Source organism: Astatotilapia calliptera, chromosome 4 (assembly GCF_964374335.1).
Source record: "Astatotilapia calliptera chromosome 4, fAstCal68.1, whole genome shotgun sequence".
Taxonomy (NCBI): Eukaryota; Metazoa; Chordata; class Actinopteri; order Cichliformes; family Cichlidae; genus Astatotilapia; species Astatotilapia calliptera.
In genome coordinates, this window is record NC_137425.1 from 20,080,314 (window position 1) to 20,097,889 (window position 17,576).

The 17,576-nt window shown below is 40.8% G+C and overlaps 1 protein-coding gene and 1 pseudogene across 1 annotated transcript; one reads left to right on the forward strand and one right to left on the reverse strand.

Moving 5' to 3' along the window:
* Positions 1–8,099: 8,099 nt before the first annotated feature.
* LOC145428458 (immunoglobulin heavy variable 4-38-2 pseudogene) lies at positions 8,100–8,477 on the reverse strand (annotated as a pseudogene).
* A 221-nt stretch (positions 8,478–8,698) lies between these two features.
* On the forward strand, positions 8,699–16,488 carry LOC145428280 (uncharacterized). The gene is made up of 2 exons (XM_080300365.1): positions 8,699–9,018; positions 9,131–16,488. The coding sequence occupies exon 2, from the start codon at positions 9,891–9,893 to the stop codon at positions 15,744–15,746; it is 5,856 nt and encodes a 1,951-aa protein (XP_080156491.1). The 5' UTR covers positions 8,699–9,018; positions 9,131–9,890; the 3' UTR covers positions 15,747–16,488.
* The last annotated feature ends 1,088 nt before the right edge of the window (positions 16,489–17,576 follow it).

The window sequence follows — 17,576 nt, forward strand, 5'->3', positions numbered from 1 at the left end:
ACAGAAACATGTAAAAAATCTTCTAAATAAATACTAATAGCAAAGTGTATAAAAACTGTGATAAAATTTTGTTTCCTACACTAACAACTTTAACAGTCCATTCCAGCAGCCTGTCTGATCCAAGCATTATTGTAATCACCACTGAACCCTGCGTATGTACAGGTCAGTCTGTGAGATCACTAGTTTCACCTTCAGTACCTACAGACAAACAGTAATAATTAGTGTCTGTATTGTGCAGGTACAGATAAGTCCAGAAGGACTTGGAACCAAAAGGTAATCCAAATCCTTAAGGACTTAACTGTATCTGCACAATTTACAGTGCATACTATGGTGGAACAAAGAGCAAATTATGTATGAAAAATAATTCCAATTAGTCTGAGCTTAATGAATTCTGTTAAATGTGTTGCAGATCCTTGCACATTTATTGTTTCTTTCATAGTGTTGCCGAAGTTCAATAGCAATTAATTTCTCTGAATCAAATTTTGTAAAGAGTTTGTTCCTCTTGTGTCACTTTGGGTCACAGGCACAGTGATAAACAGCAGAATCAGAAGTTGTCAAGTTATTCATCTGCAGATACACCTGCTTTGGAATTTTTGATAATCACCCCATCATGTGATTATCATCTGTCTTTTCTGTTCTCTGTTTTGGAGATAGAAGACAGATGGTTTGAAAGAGGAGTGAAAGAAGTGATCTATGTGCACTGTGAACAACCATCTTTGATTGCAGACAGTTGATGATTTACGACACCAACTGTCTGCCATCTATATAATCCAGTTTTGAGATTCCTTCCCAGACGCCTTAACACCGACTCCCATCCTGGGCCATTTGAACTCAGTAAATCACATGATAGGGTAGGGCAAGGTTTCACAATGGGTTCACCCGAAACCTTGGCTGATTCTGACCCACACCCGTTTTCACACCTTGGCTTGTGTGATTAGGTAGAAGATCAATAGGGGACCCATGACCCTCTTAGGGACACTCCCATAGGGCTTAAAATCTGTGACTCTCCACCAATCTTCAAGGCAACTTAAAGAAGTCCAGATGCTTCTCTTTCCAAGCTCCCTATAGACTACGTCTACCTGAATGACTGAGAACCTTCACAGACATAAAGGTTGTACACTCTCTCTCTCTCTGGGGGGGGGGGGGGGGGGGGGGGGGGTTCAGGGATGAGCTGTTGAATGCTCTTTGTTCTGACTGTATTTTACTCCAGCAGGCAAACTCCTGTCAGAGTCATCTCTGGAGATGCTAGACTTAGAGTAAGAGAATGTACAGGTTCATTTTGTGTTATTTTCCAGACCTTTTTTTTTCTTTACCATTAATTCAGATTCTGTCAGAGACCATCAAAACATGTCAAGTGGATCAACTCACACTCAATTAAACTGTAATATTTGTAGATGACCATGGTGGATCTTTAAATGAATGTTACATTGAGTTGAAAGTGAAAAGAATGAGTCTCCGAGCTTAAAATTGAAAAAAAATTTTCTATGCATTTCTAAATCATCAGGCATATTTTTAAACTCTCCATATTATGAGGATCAGCTTTTAGAATTCTGAATTAATTTGCATTAAGTGTGACCATGTTTCAGGGGGTTGGGAAGCTCATCTTGTAACCGGAAGGTTGCCAGTTCGATCCCCAGCTCTGTCTGTCTTGGTCGTTGTGTCCTTGGGCACTTCACCTAACGCCTACTGGTGATGGCCAGAGGGGCCGATGGTGCGATGTGGCAGCCTCGCTTCTGTCAGTCTGCCCCAGGGCGGCAGTGGCTACAACTGTAGCTTTCCCAGCATTCCCCGGCCAGATATAATCTCTCCAGCATCTCCTGGGTCTGCCCTGGGGCCTCCTCCCAGTGGGACATGCCTGAAACACTTCACCCAGGAGGCACATAGGAGGCATCCTTGCCAAATGCCTGAACCACATCAACTGGTTCCTTTCAATGTGGAGGAGTAGCAGATCTACCCTCAGTCCCAGCCACCCTCAGCAGAAAGCTAATTTCTGCCACTTGTATTCGCGACCTCGGTCTTTTCAGTCATGTAAAGCTTCCCAACCTCATAGGTGATCATGTCAAGACCAGTAAATCGAGAGCTTTTCTTTTACGTTCAGCTCCCTCTTCACCATGATGCACTAGTACAGCATCTGCATCACTACAGCTACAGCATCAATTCGTCTGTCAATTTCCCGCTACCCTCACTCATGAAAAAGACCCAGAGAATAGAGAATAGTTAAACTCTTCCACTTGGTGCAGAGACTCAGGGTGAGGGATGAGCACAACAACCCACAACAATGGTCAGGCACAACAGCCTTCTGTTATTGCTCCAATAAATATTTTGTCACACAGTAAATATGACATTGTCCTAGTCACTGACTGTGATCTTTATTTGGTACATTTTGCCATCAATAAACAAAACTTGACTGGTATCCTTTAAATCTGCCTGATCTGGATCCATCAATGAAATTATCTTTAAGTCTAAACATCTTGTGTTTTTAGACGTGAGCTTGTCGATGAATATGGGCATTTAAACAAGACAGACAAAGTGAGTTTCATCAGAAGAAGAGAAACAGAAATCTTTTTTTTTTTTAATATCAGATTTATTCTTCACAGAATAGTTTGTAGCCTGTCCAAAGCTAACACCTTGACCAAGTCCATAATGACAAAGTAAAGATTGCCATAATTTACGAAAATTGTGAAGGTTTTTGTAAAGCTGCTGTACCACCTTTAGTCAATGTGAGTGTCGAGTGTAATAATAAACAGCAGAATCTTCAGTGTTCAGACTGTTCATCTGCAGATACAGCTGCTGCCTGCTGTTGTCTCTGGAGATGGCAAACCGGCCTTGAACTGACTGAGAGTAGAATTTACTGCTACCACTGCCACTATCAATAGTGGAAACCCACTCCAGCCCTTTTGTCTGATCCAGCCCATATAGTAGCTGCTAAATGTGAATCCAGAGGTTGTACATGTCAGTGTGTGGGATTCTCCTGACTTCATGCTCAGACTGCTGGTTTATTTTTGGTTCATAGTTTATTTAAAAGTAGAATAGGAGGCACAGCATTCACCTTGCAGGCCCCTCTTCTGTGGAACAAACTTTGAACTTGGTTTCAGGAGACAGATACCCTCTCTGCTTTTAAGATTATGCTTAAAACTTTCCTTTTGACAAAGTTTATAGTTAAGGCTGGATCAGGTGACCCTGAATCCTCCCTAAGTTATGCTGCAACTGGCTTCCCATGATGCACTGAGTTTTTCTTCTTCAATTACCTCTTTACACTCTATGTGTTTAAACATCACTCTGCATTTAATAATTAGTTATTGTTAATCTCTGGCTCTCTTTCATAGTGTGCCTTTGTCATGCCTTCCTCCTTTGTAGATTCTTTACCTTACAATATAAAGTGCCTTGAGGTACCTGTTGTCATGATTTGGGGCTATACAAATAAAATTGAACTGAATTTAATGGAACTGAAATACAGATTTTCCTTGGTCTTAGAGTATTATTAGCAAAGACAAATTGTTTTGCAACCATAAAAAGAAACATAGCATTTTGGGTTTTGTTTGTTTGTTTGTTTTTCCATTCCTTAAAAACACATTTCAAACAAGAAAGGTGATAATGTTCACAAAAACAAATGCAAATATTTATTAAACACCAATAATGCAAATTGATTTTATCTTTGAGTTTGTTCATAAGTTAAATTTAATTTCTGTCACCGAAAAGCAAATTTTGACTTAGTTTGTCGTGATGGGTTTTTGTACAGCATTTCTCTCTTTTTTGTTACTGTGCTTCTCTAACACAATAATAAACAGCAGAATCTTCAGTCCTCAGACTGTTCATCTGCAGATACAGCTGCTCTCTGCTGTTGTCTCTGGAGATGGTAAACCGGCCTTGTACTGACTGAGAATAGTGCTTGCTACCACCACCACTACTGATATAAGCAACCCACTCCAGTCCTTTTCCAGGAGACTGTCTGACCCAGTTCATTTCAAAGCTGCTGAATGAGAATCCAGAAGCTGTACATGTCAGTCTGTGGGAATCTCCAGGTCTTTTAACTGCTGGTTCAGATTCTGTTAAAGTTTGACCATCAACACCTGTCAAGGAAAACAAAAAAAATTGTGAAACATATCAAAAATGTTGAAAAAGGCTAAAGATATACTATATTAATAAAAGATCTGTTGGACTTATCACCTGCCCAGAAGACAGAATCAGAATCAGAATCAGAATCAGAATGGGTTTATTGCCAGATGTTGAGGTTTACAACATTAGGAATTTGCTGCGGTGCTTCAGTGCGAACAATAAGAATTAAAGTGCTATGTAGAAAGAAAGATATGTGCATGAGATATACATTAGATATATACAGCTAGAAGCAGCAGTCCTGTCCTGCAGTCCATCATGTTAAACTGTGAGTCCACTGTTCCCAGCAGTCAGATAAGTACACTTAAGACCTCAAGTTTTACATTGACTCCTCCCATGTGAGAGAGAAAATCATTATGTACAGTGTGCAAGAAAAAGAAAATAAACTGATTCATTAAATTATGATTAAACTGTTTATTTAACTTGACTAATAATGATACAAATCTGTAAAATATGTAAAACATGGATTTTATCAGTAATACCCTGAGAGAAGACAAAAAAGACAAGAAAATAAAAGTAATCAAAGAAGTACAACATACATTAATAACAATTAGCTTAAATCCACTGAAACGCATTTTCTAATTTCACAGACATGTAAAATGAGACAAAACAAAAACATATGAAAAAGATGAAAACTGCTTTTAAGACATCTAACAACTAAAATATGTCAACACGTTTTTTGTTTTTTTAATGAACAGAATGAAAATATATTAATTTATGCATTAGCCTGTGTTTTTATTATTAATTGTTGGTGGCTTAGTCTCATGTACTGCATATTTGTGTAGGTTTATGGATGTCTGGTAACACTGAGGGGCCACATACACAGAAATAAACAGCTGTGTCTTCAGACTGCAATTTTACCTCTGTGAATGTCGTTGTACTATTTGAAGTATATGTGTGGTAGTTGCACTTTTTCTTCAAAGCCTTGTGAAAGTCTCATCCTCCATAATGAACCAAAATCTAGTTCATTCATTTTTCTTCATTCTTTCTGATCAGTCTATGAATAACCAGGCATGTTAAAGCCTGTCCAGGCTGTACAACCACTGATTCTGACTGGATGAGGTCAATACTGTGGAAAAAGATTTTTCTCTACAATTCAGCTGATTATTCAGTTGTTTTTATAGTGTTTATTAGATTGAATGCACTTAAAAGCTTCTCCCAGGGTCCAAAACCTGTAAGCAAGAGAGAACATGATGAACTTGTGTGAATGGAAAATCAGCCAAGCAAATATATGTTCAAAAATACCAAATACAAAATTGTTCATCTCACAGAACTTCTTTATATGATAATGATTTATGTTCATGTAATAGTTACAGATGTAAATTCAGATAATGGCTGAATATATAATATAGTTTTGGCTTGTTTCTTTTTCTTTTTTTTTTTGCCTTTAAGTGTCTTTCAAACAAAAAACTGAGGCAATAACATTCACCATACCAATAAAAGGGCTGAATTCAATGTACTGAATTATGATTGAATATTGGATATTTAATCCCCTTTCATGTTTTATACCACCACCTCTCATTGGTTTGGGTGGTAAAGTAATGGTTACGTTTCTATGGCTTGGGTAAATGTTTTACTGGATTACCTTGGATGACTTCCTATTCATATCCTCTGTAAATGAGAATTTCTGATTTTAACTTGACGTGCTGAGTTTTTTGAGTTTCTCATCTTGTATCACTGTGGTCCTCAGTCAGTTAGGAGTTAAAGACAATTTAGTATGATATCCAGGCTCTGGCTAACTTCACCAATGTCAGTAGTCCCCCCATAAATGTGTCTGTTATTATACAAATGTTATATAAAATTAACATATACACAACATAAGCTGTTATGTTATGTAACATAAAGAAAAAGCAAATTATAACATTTACACTTTCAAATACATGAATACAATATTTAGGGTTCACCGTTCCTGGTAAGGCACATTTATTGTTCCTTTCAGTGTGTGTATGTTTAATAAATTGTAAATGTGAATTGCAGAAAATAAAATTTAGCTTTTTTATTTATTCATTTTTGTTTTTTTGAGTTTTTGTACAGCGTTTCTTCCTCTTGTGTCACTGTGAGTCTCGAGCGCAATAATAAACAGCTGAATCCTCAGTTGTCAAACTGTTCATCTGCAGATACACCTGCTTTCTGCTGTTGTCTCTGGAGATGGTAAATCTGCCTTGGACTGACTGAGAGTAGTAGATGTAGGTACTGCTATCACTGATAGCAGATATCCATTCCAGTCCTTTTCCAGCAGCTTGTCTGATCCAAGCGTTCCAGTGATTGCTACTGAACCCTGAGTACGTACAGGTCAGTCTGTGGGAGTCTCCAGGTCTTTTAATGACTGATTCAGACTCAGTCAGTGTTTGACCTTCAGTACCTACAAAAAAACCCCAGCTCAATAGATACAATGATGCAGACATTTCATGTGTTTTCATCAGTAACAGTAAATCTATAATCCTTACCAGCCCAGTTCACTAAAAGAATGAGAAAAGTGAACCAAATACAAGGTCTGATCATGATGAAAGCCATTTATCTCTGCTCAGTCTACAGTGGGTACATCAATGATTTACTCTCTGTTTTATGTAAAGATAAACTAGAACACAGTTTTGCATCAGCTCCTCCCTCAAATACAGAACCACACTGTAACTTGTAGTACTGATCATTTCATTGCATTATTATTTGAAATGTTTTACTTGTTAAGCAAATGTTTTCAGGTAAGACTCCCCAAGCTTTTTATTTATTTGTTAGTATAGTATAATAGTAAAAATTATAGTAAATAGTAAAAATTATACTTGTTACTCCCTTCAAAAGTACATCATGGTTAAGCATTTGTTTTTGGAAGCCAGGAAATCAGGAATTCAAAACTACAATATACATGTGTGTCTTTTTGTTTAAAGTTTTCTAAATGCTGATCTACTGGCACCTTTAGGTTTTGTCAGATTTTTGTGAAGCATCAGTGTTTGTGTTTATGATAATGGTTCATTTTACTGTAAAGTATGAACAAAGTAAATAAAAATGAGTTCTGTTTAACAGAAGTATAAAACTTTATATTAGTCTGTTTCCAAACATCTGTCAAAGACACGGAGCTGCAGGAGATTTATGCAAATAGCTTTTTTTTTCAAGAGAATTTTTTCTAACATGTAAACATCTTAAGTATTCTGTTAAATATCTATAAAAAGGTTATTTAAGTTTTCACCAGTGCAACTTAACATCTGTTTCTTTTATCAAGCCTAATATTAGAAAAAAATAGATTTTACTCCAGCAGGCAAACGCCTCCTTTTTTCTTGTTTGAAATGTAGTGCATAATTTAAACTTATGAGTGATTTCAGTTTTGTTTTGCGACATTTTAAGGATCAGCTTTAAGATTCATCTTAGGAAAAAAAATGTCACAGAGTTTCAGAATTCATTTATGGCCTCCTCTGGTGAACTGAAGAAACAGCTGTTCGAAACAGCTGTTCAGCCAATAAAGGGTATTTGTTCAGGTCTCCTAATGGTTTTATGATGCTGTGACTCTCTGGCACAATAATACACAGCATCGTCTTTAAGCTGCATATTCTGTCCATGCTTTCTGTAAATGTCTCTGTAAACACATTTCGGGCAGTTTGTCCAAAGTTTGTCCTTTCTGTGCTCCAGATGGGTTGATTGCGTAAATTTTTTTTAATTTAATAATTAAAATTAATTTAATTTTAATCGCATTAATCGTGATTATCATGTTAATTTTGAGAGCCCTAAAAATATTAAAAGATAATTTTTAAAAAGTTGAAAGGATAGGGTCTTTGCTTTGTGTCTCTTGAGGACAATAATAAACAGCAGAGTCCTCTGATGTCAAGCTGCTCATCTGCAGATACAGCTGCTTTCTGTTGTTTCCTTTGGACATGGTAAACTGGTGCTGAACTGCCGTGAGCTTAATTTCTTGCTACAACTACCTCAATCAAAAATTGTGATCCACTAAGGAATTTCCCCATTTATTAATTTTTTTGAATAAAGACACTTCAATTTGTTCAGGTTTGCTGATGTTTTGTGTTACTGTGGTATTGGGCACAGTGATACACAGCAGAGTCTTCAGGCTGCATTTTCTGTTGGTTTAAAGTCACTGTGTTGCTTGAAGTGTCCAAGTCAATGCTGAACTTGCTCTTTAGTGAATCTTTATAGCGAGAGTCCCCAGTGTACTTCATCCCAATCCACTCCAGTGCTTTCCCTGCAGGCTGTCTGATCCAAGCTGTCCAGTAGCCAAGAGAATAAGAGACCTGACAGGTGATGGTCAGACGCTGACCTGGCTCCACAATCACAGAGGCTGGCTGTGTCAGCTGTGCACACTTCACACCTGTGGAGAAAACATTGCAGACTGTAACAATAGTCTTTCTGTTCATAGTGATCATAGTGCTTCTGTTCAGTGAGACTCACAGGATCCAGCAGCAGCAGAGCTACAGAGAACATGTTGGTACTAAAGATGCTCTGATGGGAGCTTCTCATCTCCTTCTGTGACTGACAGCATGATATCAGACTTTATATCAGCCTGTGAGGAAGTTTGATTTGCATACAAATGGATGCTGACAGATTATAAGAGAAAACAGATCACACTGTGGCATTCAGTATAAGTAGTGTAGCTGACGCTGAAATGTTTGTGTGGGTTGCCATGACAACACCAAAGTGAATCTGAGATCGTTATTGTTTTCTATTTGTTTTCTTTATTTGCTTCTCATGCTTGTGTACATTTGCAGTAGGAAAGGTAATCTATGAATCCAGTGATATATCCTGCTTATAAGAAATGTTTCTGTTAAAATATTATTGTGAAGTAGTCACTTCCTGTGAGTTGCGGGAACCGGAAGTTGTGCGCGGGAGAGACAAGACAGAACGGTAACACGGCGGACTTTTCGGAATATACAACTTTTCTACTGCTGGTTTTACAAGGGGTACACGGTAAAAAATCATTATGCTGTTATTTGTTTAACACTTGTGCACCTTGTGAAAGGAAATAAGTGGCTGAGATGAATATCATATGTGCTATCGATATTATTTTACTTGTTTCTAGTTTTCACGGTGCTCCATGATTGTGAGAGGAATAAAAGAATTGTGGACATCAGTACGAAGCGTGGATTCTTTCGACCAGAGTAGAAACAGTGAAAACGTGTCCCAATCCATCTGGAGGCTTCGGTGTGCAAAGCTCTTCTCATCCTGCAGCAAGCTACAGGTCTCGGTTTGCAAACGCGCTTCCCCTCCTGCAGCAAGCTACAGGCTTCGGTGTGCAAAGCTCTTCTCATCCTGCAGCAAGCTACAGGTCTCGGTTGCTTCTCATCCTGCAGCGAGCTACAGGCTTCAGTGGACACGTTGCTTTGCATTTTGTGACAACCAATCGGGAGCTGCAGATTCAGCGGACACTCCAAGAAGCGGTTTCAGGCTAAAGCGTGAGTCCTCAGGCTATATTGCGCAGTTATTATGCCTCATGAGTTGATGGATAGAACATGAGCTACAAATTTGCTGTAATGGACAAGGAATTAATAGTGTTCAAATTTCGGATTGTGTAAAAAAAAAAACAAACAAACAAACAAACAAAAAAAAAGAAAAAAAAAAAGGACAATCTGTTGAAGTTCTGGAAATTATTGTTGTTTTCTTACCTGTTGCTTGCAAGCTTCATGAAGGCTGAAACTGAAAATTTATTTGCTGTCATACGTAAGAATCTAAGCTAAGGTTCCTTTGTGTTAATTTTAATAATTCTCCGCCTATTACATCCATTCTTGTAATTACCTTAGTTATCTTGTCCTCTTCATAAGATACCCCCTTTAAGTCTGAAAATGTCTAAAGATGGTCATAGTCACCCTGATGTTATGTCAGAAGTACAAGATGCAGGGGATTTGGAAGAGGAAAAAAGTGTAGTGTCTGAGAAATCTGAGACAAAAGCAAGAAAATCCTCTCGTGAAAGGCGATTAACGCCAAAAATGCAGGAACTGAAAGATCAAGAGTTAACTCAAAAGGAGAAGAGGTTCAAAGCAACATACGAGAAATGGAAAAGCAACGTAAGAGACATTCGCACAAAGTTAAAGCAAGTATGCTCTGAGAGTGACATGTATGATATGATGGATGAGGCTGAGAAGCTTGAGTCTGAATTAAAGGAACAGTATGACAGAATTCGACTCCAAACCTCACCAAGTCAAGCATTTCGAAGAAAGATCGATGCATGCTCAGCCGTGACGGCCGACTTGCTGCAGCTGATGAGAGTACGTCTGACTGAAGATGAAGGTGAGTTTGACACGGTGGCGGAAAGATCAAGGTTACGCATGCTACTTGATAATGAATATGCTAGGTCCATATATGGATCCACAGCCTCCAGAGTTACTGCACCCAGCTGTCACAATTCTAACCATCTCTCAGAGTCACCTAGCATTCCAGCTATGAGAGCGGAAGTGGCTGCTCAGCTGGCTGCAAAGAAAGCCGAAATTGATATGGAAGCTGCCATCGAAGCTCAACGTCAGCAGTTGAGAAAACTTGAAAATCAGAGGGACATTGATGTAATTCAGGCAAAGCTAAATGTCTACACTGAAGAAGAGGGAAGGGATGGGACACGCAGTCCTCCATTCAGCAAAGCGAGTGATGCACACCCCTTCGCTCACCACATCCCAGATCAAGAACGGCAGGTTGTGCAAAACGAGACATCATTGGTCCAATCGCTACAAGAGTCATTAGCTCTTACTCGCTTGCCAACTCCAGAACCTTCTGTATTCTCGGGCGATCCTCTGAAGTTTACAGAATGGAGCATAAGCTTCAAAGCCCTCATAGAGAGACGATGCTCTGACCCTGCAGACAGGCTATTCTACCTGCAAAAGTACATAGCAGGTGAGGCAAAATCCTCTCTTGAAGGCAGCTTCTACAGAAAAGATGAAGAAGCCTATCAACAAGCATGGGATAGGTTAAATGCTAGATATGGCCATTCCTTTGTAGTGCAGCGGGCTTTCAGAGATAAGCTAAATGGGTGGCCGAAGATTGGTGGAAAGGAATATCTCAAGTTAAGAGATTTCAGTGATTTCCTCCAAACATGTAGTAATGCCATGCCTCACGTAAAGGGCTTACAGGTTCTTAACGACTGTGAGGAGAATCAGAAAATACTAGTCAAGCTTCCTGATTGGGTGACATCTAGATGGAACCGTTATGTCACAGAGCAGCTAGATCGGGGCAACGACTATCCAAGCTTTCATGAGTTTGCTTCCTTTATCTCTAAGGAGTCACGCATCGCATGCAATCCAGTGTCATCCTTACATGCCTTAAGGCACTCTGCAGAGGCACCAGCAAGAGAGATGAAGCGTTCAAAAGCAAACACGTTTGCCACAAATGTGAAACCCCCGATTCCATCAAGCTCCACCGCCAAATCTGACCCTGGTGAAATCAAGTTGGGAGATGCAGGGAAACCAAAGAAATGGACCACACCAACACAAAATTCCAATAATGGCCAGTGTATTTGCTGTAGTGAGAACCATTCCATACATAAATGCAAGAGGCTTATGGACATGTCTGTAGAGGATAAGAAAAAATGCATACTTGAAAATAAGTTGTGTTTTGCATGTCTAAGAAAGGGTCACAATTCTAAAGACTGTAGGAACAGGGCCATGTGTGGCATATGCAGAAAGAGTCACCCAACGCCATTGCATGAAGATCGTTCTACAGCAGCATCAACACAAGGCGCAGTTGAAGAAAGTACGTTGTCATTATCATGTTGTGTGAGTGGAGGTGAAGGTGGGAGTACATCAATGATAGTCCCAGTGTGGATCTCAACACTTAGTGCTCCGGACACTGAAACCCTAGTGTATGCACTATTGGACACTCAAAGCAGTCACACATTTGTTGATCAGGAGGTGTGCGAAAAGCTACAAGCAACAATGGAACCAGTGAAACTTAAACTTTCCACCATGATGGGGAGAGACTCAGTCGTGAAGAGTCAAAGAGTATGCAAGCTCAAAGTTAGAGGATTTTCCTCTAATGTTTCCATCAGTTTGCCTCCAGCCTACACAAGGGACTTCATTCCCCTTGACCGCACACATATTCCCACTTGCCAGACAGCCAACAAATGGAAACACCTTGTAAGCATGGCCCAGGAGATACCCCCGTTGATGGACTGTGGTGTTGGATTGTTGATTGGATACGACTGCTCCAGAGCGTTAATTCCAAGAAGGGTCGTCACTGGGGGTGACTATGAGCCTTATGCTATTGAGACGGATCTTGGTTGGAGCATTGTGGGAAGCGCACCACAGCGTGTGCAGGCTAAAGATGTGACTGGTTTTTGTCATCGAGTGTCTGTCAGAGAGGTGCCACCCATAACACCATTTGCTGTCATCAAGGCCCTGGAGTCTGATTTTGCAGACACAAAACCTGGTGACAGAAGCATATCTCAAGAAGATATTTGCTTCCTGCAGATCTTGAAAGACAGAATCCAACAAAATAAGGATGGTCACCTGGAGATGCCTCTCCCTTTCAAAGCACGTCCGCATCTCCCAGACAACAAAGGGCTGGCGTTAGTACGGCTGAAGCATCTAAAGAGGAAGCTGGACAGAGATCCCAAATTCAAAATAGACTACGTGAGATTTATGGAAGGTGTCTTCAAGGATGGAGATGCAGAGAAAGTGGAAAACCAAGCAGAGCTGGGGAAAGTCTGGTATATCCCACACCAAGGAGTTTACCACCCCAGAAAACCAGGAAAAATCAGAGTGGTTTTCGACTGCTCTGCAAGGTATGAAGGCACCTCCTTAAACGACCATCTGCTAACAGGACCTGACCTCACAAATAGCCTAACAGCCGTGCTGTGCCGCTTCCGTAAACATCCCATCGCAGTCATGTGTGATGTGGAGAAAATGTTCCACAGGTTTCATGTGAGCGAGGATGATAGAGACTACCTGCGGTTTCTCTGGTGGGAAAATGGAGACACAAACTCTGAACCCAGAGAGTACCGCATGAAGGTTCACCTGTTTGGAGCATCATCATCCCCTGGCTGCGCCAATTATGGCATGAAGCACCTTGCCAGCCAATGTGAGAAAGAGTACCCCTCCGCAGCTAACTTCATCCAGAAACATTTCTATGTCGACGATGGTCTCATAAGTGTAGAGTCGGTGGGTAAGGCAATTGAACTGGTCAAAGAAGCCCAAGCCGTGTGTGCCAAAGGAAAGCTGCACCTTCACAAATTTCTCTCCAACAGCCGAGAGGTCCTTGACTCTGTCGATGTTGCAGAGCGTGCTACGGAGGTAAAGAATGTTGATCTTAATCACGAGGATTTACCAGTTCAAAGAGTGCTAGGTATAAGGTGGAATGTTGAAAATGATAGCTTCTCCTTCAAGGTGTCACTTGAGGAGAAACCAGCAACGCGCCGAGGGATTCTTTCAATTGTGGCCTCCTTGTATGACCCTTTGGGGTTTCTAGCCCCAGTCATTCTTGAAGGGAAAAGAGTGCTGCAGGAGATGTGTCAGAGAGGCACAGGGTGGGATGAGCCACTACCCAAAGGCTTGAAGTTAAGGTGGGAGACTTGGATGAAGGATCTGGAGAACCTGGAAAGAATTGAAATTCAAAGATGCTTCATACCTGACAGCCTTGGCGAGATTCAAAGAGTCGAGCTTCATCATTTCTCTGATGCAAGCAGTCAAGGGTATGGCCAGTGCTCTTACATCAGAGTGGTAAGCAGAGAAAGGGTATGCTGCTCCTTGGTCATGGGCAAGGCGAGGGTTGCACCAACCAAAATAGTTACCATACCGAGACTTGAGTTAACTGCAGCAGTAACCTCGGCATCTGTGAGCAGCATGTTAAGAGAGGAGCTAGAACTCAAGGTTGATGACGAATATTTTTGGACAGACTCAAAGGTCGTGCTTGGTTACATCAATAATGAAGCAAGAAGGTTCCATGTGTTCGTGGCAAACCGCGTGCAGAGAATTCGAGAAACCACCGATGCACGGAAATGGTACTATGTTGACACAGGAGAAAACCCTGCTGATCATGCCTCGAGAGGCCTCAAAGTAGCTGACCTCATCAAGTCAAATTGGTTCTCTGGTCCCAGCTTTCTATGGGAAAGAGAGATAGCCACAAAACAGGCTACTTCAGATTTGCTGGTGGGAGACCCAGAGGTGAGGACTACTCAGGTGTTGAAGGTTGATGTAGCAAGGCAGTTTGACATCCAGAAGCATCTGCTGCGGTTCTCAAGATGGACTACAGCTGTCAACGTCATTGCTCGTATCCAGCGGCTGGCAAAGAGGATCAGGACCGCTGAGCCTTTAAGCGTGGAAGAGAGAAAGCAAGCTGCACAGACTCTCGTCAAGCTTGCACAACAAGATGCCTTTCAAGAGGAGTTAAACACACTCAGCCAGAAACTAGGAAGGCTGCCTTGCAACCACCAACTCTTTCAGCTTGACCCATTTCTCCAAGATGGCATAATGAGAGTAGGAGGAAGACTGAGGAAGGCATCTGTGCCTCTTGAGTTAAGACACCCAGTGATCCTTCCTAAAGATGGTGCTGTTACAAACCTCATCATTGCACACCATCATACCAAGATACAACACCAAGGCAGAGGACAAACCCTCAATGCCCTGAGAGCCAATGGTTACTGGATCACTGGTGGAAGTAAGGCTGTAGCCCAATACATCAGGCAGTGCGTACAGTGCAGGAGAGCCCGCGCGCCACCAGAGGAGCAACGGATGGCAGATCTACCTAGTGACCGTGTTGATCCCACACCACCATTCACTTATTGTGGTATGGACTGCTTTGGTCCTTTTCACACCAAACAAGGTCGCAAAGATCAAAAACGGTACGGCCTCCTCTTCACATGTTTTTGCTCAAGGGCAGTGCATATAGAGATGTTGGAGGATTTGACGACTGACGCATTCATCAATGCCTTGCGCTGCTTCATTGCCCTTCGTGGAGCTGTTAGGCACATTAGGTCCGATCAGGGAACTAACTTTATGGGGGCAAGAAACGAGATGGCAAAGGCTCTGAAAGAACTTGATAAGGAAAGAGTGACTGCATACCTAGCAGAAAATCAGTGCGACTTCCAGATGAATACGCCCCACTCTAGTCATGCTGGAGGCGCATGGGAGCGTCAAATCCGGACAGTGAGAAGCGTACTGAGCACAGTCCTTGCCTGCAGTGTGGGAAGGTTGGATGATGCTTCATTGAGGACATTCCTTTATGAAGCTATGTGCATCGTGAATAACCGCCCACTCACTGTTGATAACATCAATGACCCCAAAAGCTTGGAGCCACTCACACCGAACCACTTGATCACCATGAAATCCTCAGTCCCACTTCCACCTCCAGGTAAATTCGTCAAGGAGGACCTGTATGCTAAGAAACGGTGGAGAAGGGTACAGTATTTGACTGAGCAATTTTGGCACAGATGGAGAAAGGAATACCTGGCCAATATTGCTCTGAGACAGCGATGGCATACACCAAGACGTAATGTGGAGGTGGGTGACATTGTGATTCTCAAAGAGGAAGATATTCCTCGCAATGAATGGAAACTTGCTAGGGTTGTGGAAGCACATGAGGATGATGATGGACTTGTACGGAAGGTGACAATCCAGACTGGTGATCGGAAGTTAGGAAAGGGAGGCGAACGCCTCGTCCAACCCTCAATCATTCAGAGACCCATTCAGAAATTAGTGGTCCTGGTGAAAAACAGCTAAATGGGAAAAATGTCATTCATTGATTAGATTTCCCTTCTAAAATAGAAGTTGTCATTATGCTGTACTTCATGCACATGTTATGGAGATGTAAAATCTACTGTTCATATTGTTGAATTCATTTGTTGAGAAAAGAATATTGTTTATGTCAATGCAAGAATGTTTAAAACAACAACATGGTGCTTGGGAATTACCATTGATATAATGAGAAATGCAAGTGTATTTACGTTCTCAATTGTAATAATCAAAGGTAATTGGTGGGAGTGTAGCTGACGCTGAAATGTTTGTGTGGGTTGCCATGACAACACCAAAGTGAATCTGAGATCGTTATTGTTTTCTATTTGTTTTCTTTATTTGCTTCTCATGCTTGTGTACATTTGCAGTAGGAAAGGTAATCTATGAATCCAGTGATATATCCTGCTTATAAGAAATGTTTCTGTTAAAATATTATTGTGAAGTAGTCACTTCCTGTGAGTTGCGGGAACCGGAAGTTGTGCGCGGGAGAGACAAGACAGAACGGTAACACGGCGGACTTTTCGGAATATACAACTTTTCTACTGCTGGTTTTACAAGGGGTACACGGTAAAAAATCATTATGCTGTTATTTGTTTAACACTTGTGCACCTTGTGAAAGGAAATAAGTGGCTGAGATGAATATCATATGTGCTATCGATATTATTTTACTTGTTTCTAGTTTTCACGGTGCTCCATGATTGTGAGAGGAATAAAAGAATTGTGGACATCAGTACGAAGCGTGGATTCTTTCGACCAGAGTAGAAACAAGTAGTAAGAAACAATTTTAGTACAATTAAAAGGAAATATTATTTAAAAACAAATATAGTGTTGGATTTATTTTTCTTAAAAACAAAAGTCCTTCAACTCTCAATTCAGACACGGAAGATAACAATATTTACATGTAAAAATCCACCAAAAAAAAAAAAAAGAACTATACAACACAAATGCTTCACAAAACCAACTTTATTGCATTTCTGAGTGTGAGGATTGAGTTAAATGTATTTTCTGTAATTTTGGGGAAAAAAACCTGAAATCAGTGTTTGACGTAGTTTGATGGGTTTTTGTACTGAGTTTCTTCCTCTTGTGTCACTGTGGCTCTTGAGCACAATAATAAACAGCAGAATCCTCAGTTGTTAAACTGCTCATCTGCAGATACACCTGCTTTCTGCTGTTGTCTCTGGAGATGGTAAACTGGCCTCTGAATGACTGAGAGTTGAAGGTGATACTATCACTGTAGATCAAAGCAATCCATTCCTGACGTTTTCCAGCAGCCTGTCTGACCCAAGCTGCAGCAATATCACCGCCAAGTCCTGAGTATGTACAGGTCAGTCTGTGGGAGTCTCCAGGCCTTTTGACCACTGATTCAGACTCAGTCAGTGTTTGACCTTCAGTATCTAAAAGTGTTAAGAGTTCATTAGTGTAATAAAATTTTCCTCACATAGTTTTATTTTTCCAATTAATTTGTTTGTCCTTACCAGCCAAGAAATAAAACAGAAAAAGAAAAAATATTAAATAAAAAGGTCTGATCATTGTAACAGTTGTTGTTGTTGTTGTTCAGTCTGCAGAGTGTATGTTGAGTCTTTGTGTTTTGTGCTGCTGTATATATCAAGTGACATTAGCAGTTTTGCAGTCTCCTCCTGTCATGAATCGCTGTGCGGCAGGCAGGAGTTGGACCCAAAGTGCAGGACTCACAGACTCAGGGAGGTGAACTCAAAACTCAGCTTTATTTGCTGGCAGGGAAAAAACATACAAACTAATCTAAACTGGGAACTTGGAAAACTCACAGAGAGACACACAGGGAGATCCACACAGCATGAG

Bases quoted from the DNA above. Each gene is read 5' to 3' on its own strand.
- LOC145428280 (XM_080300365.1), top strand. From the start codon at position 9,891: ATGTCTAAAGATGGTCATAGTCACCCTGATGTTATGTCAGAAGTACAA.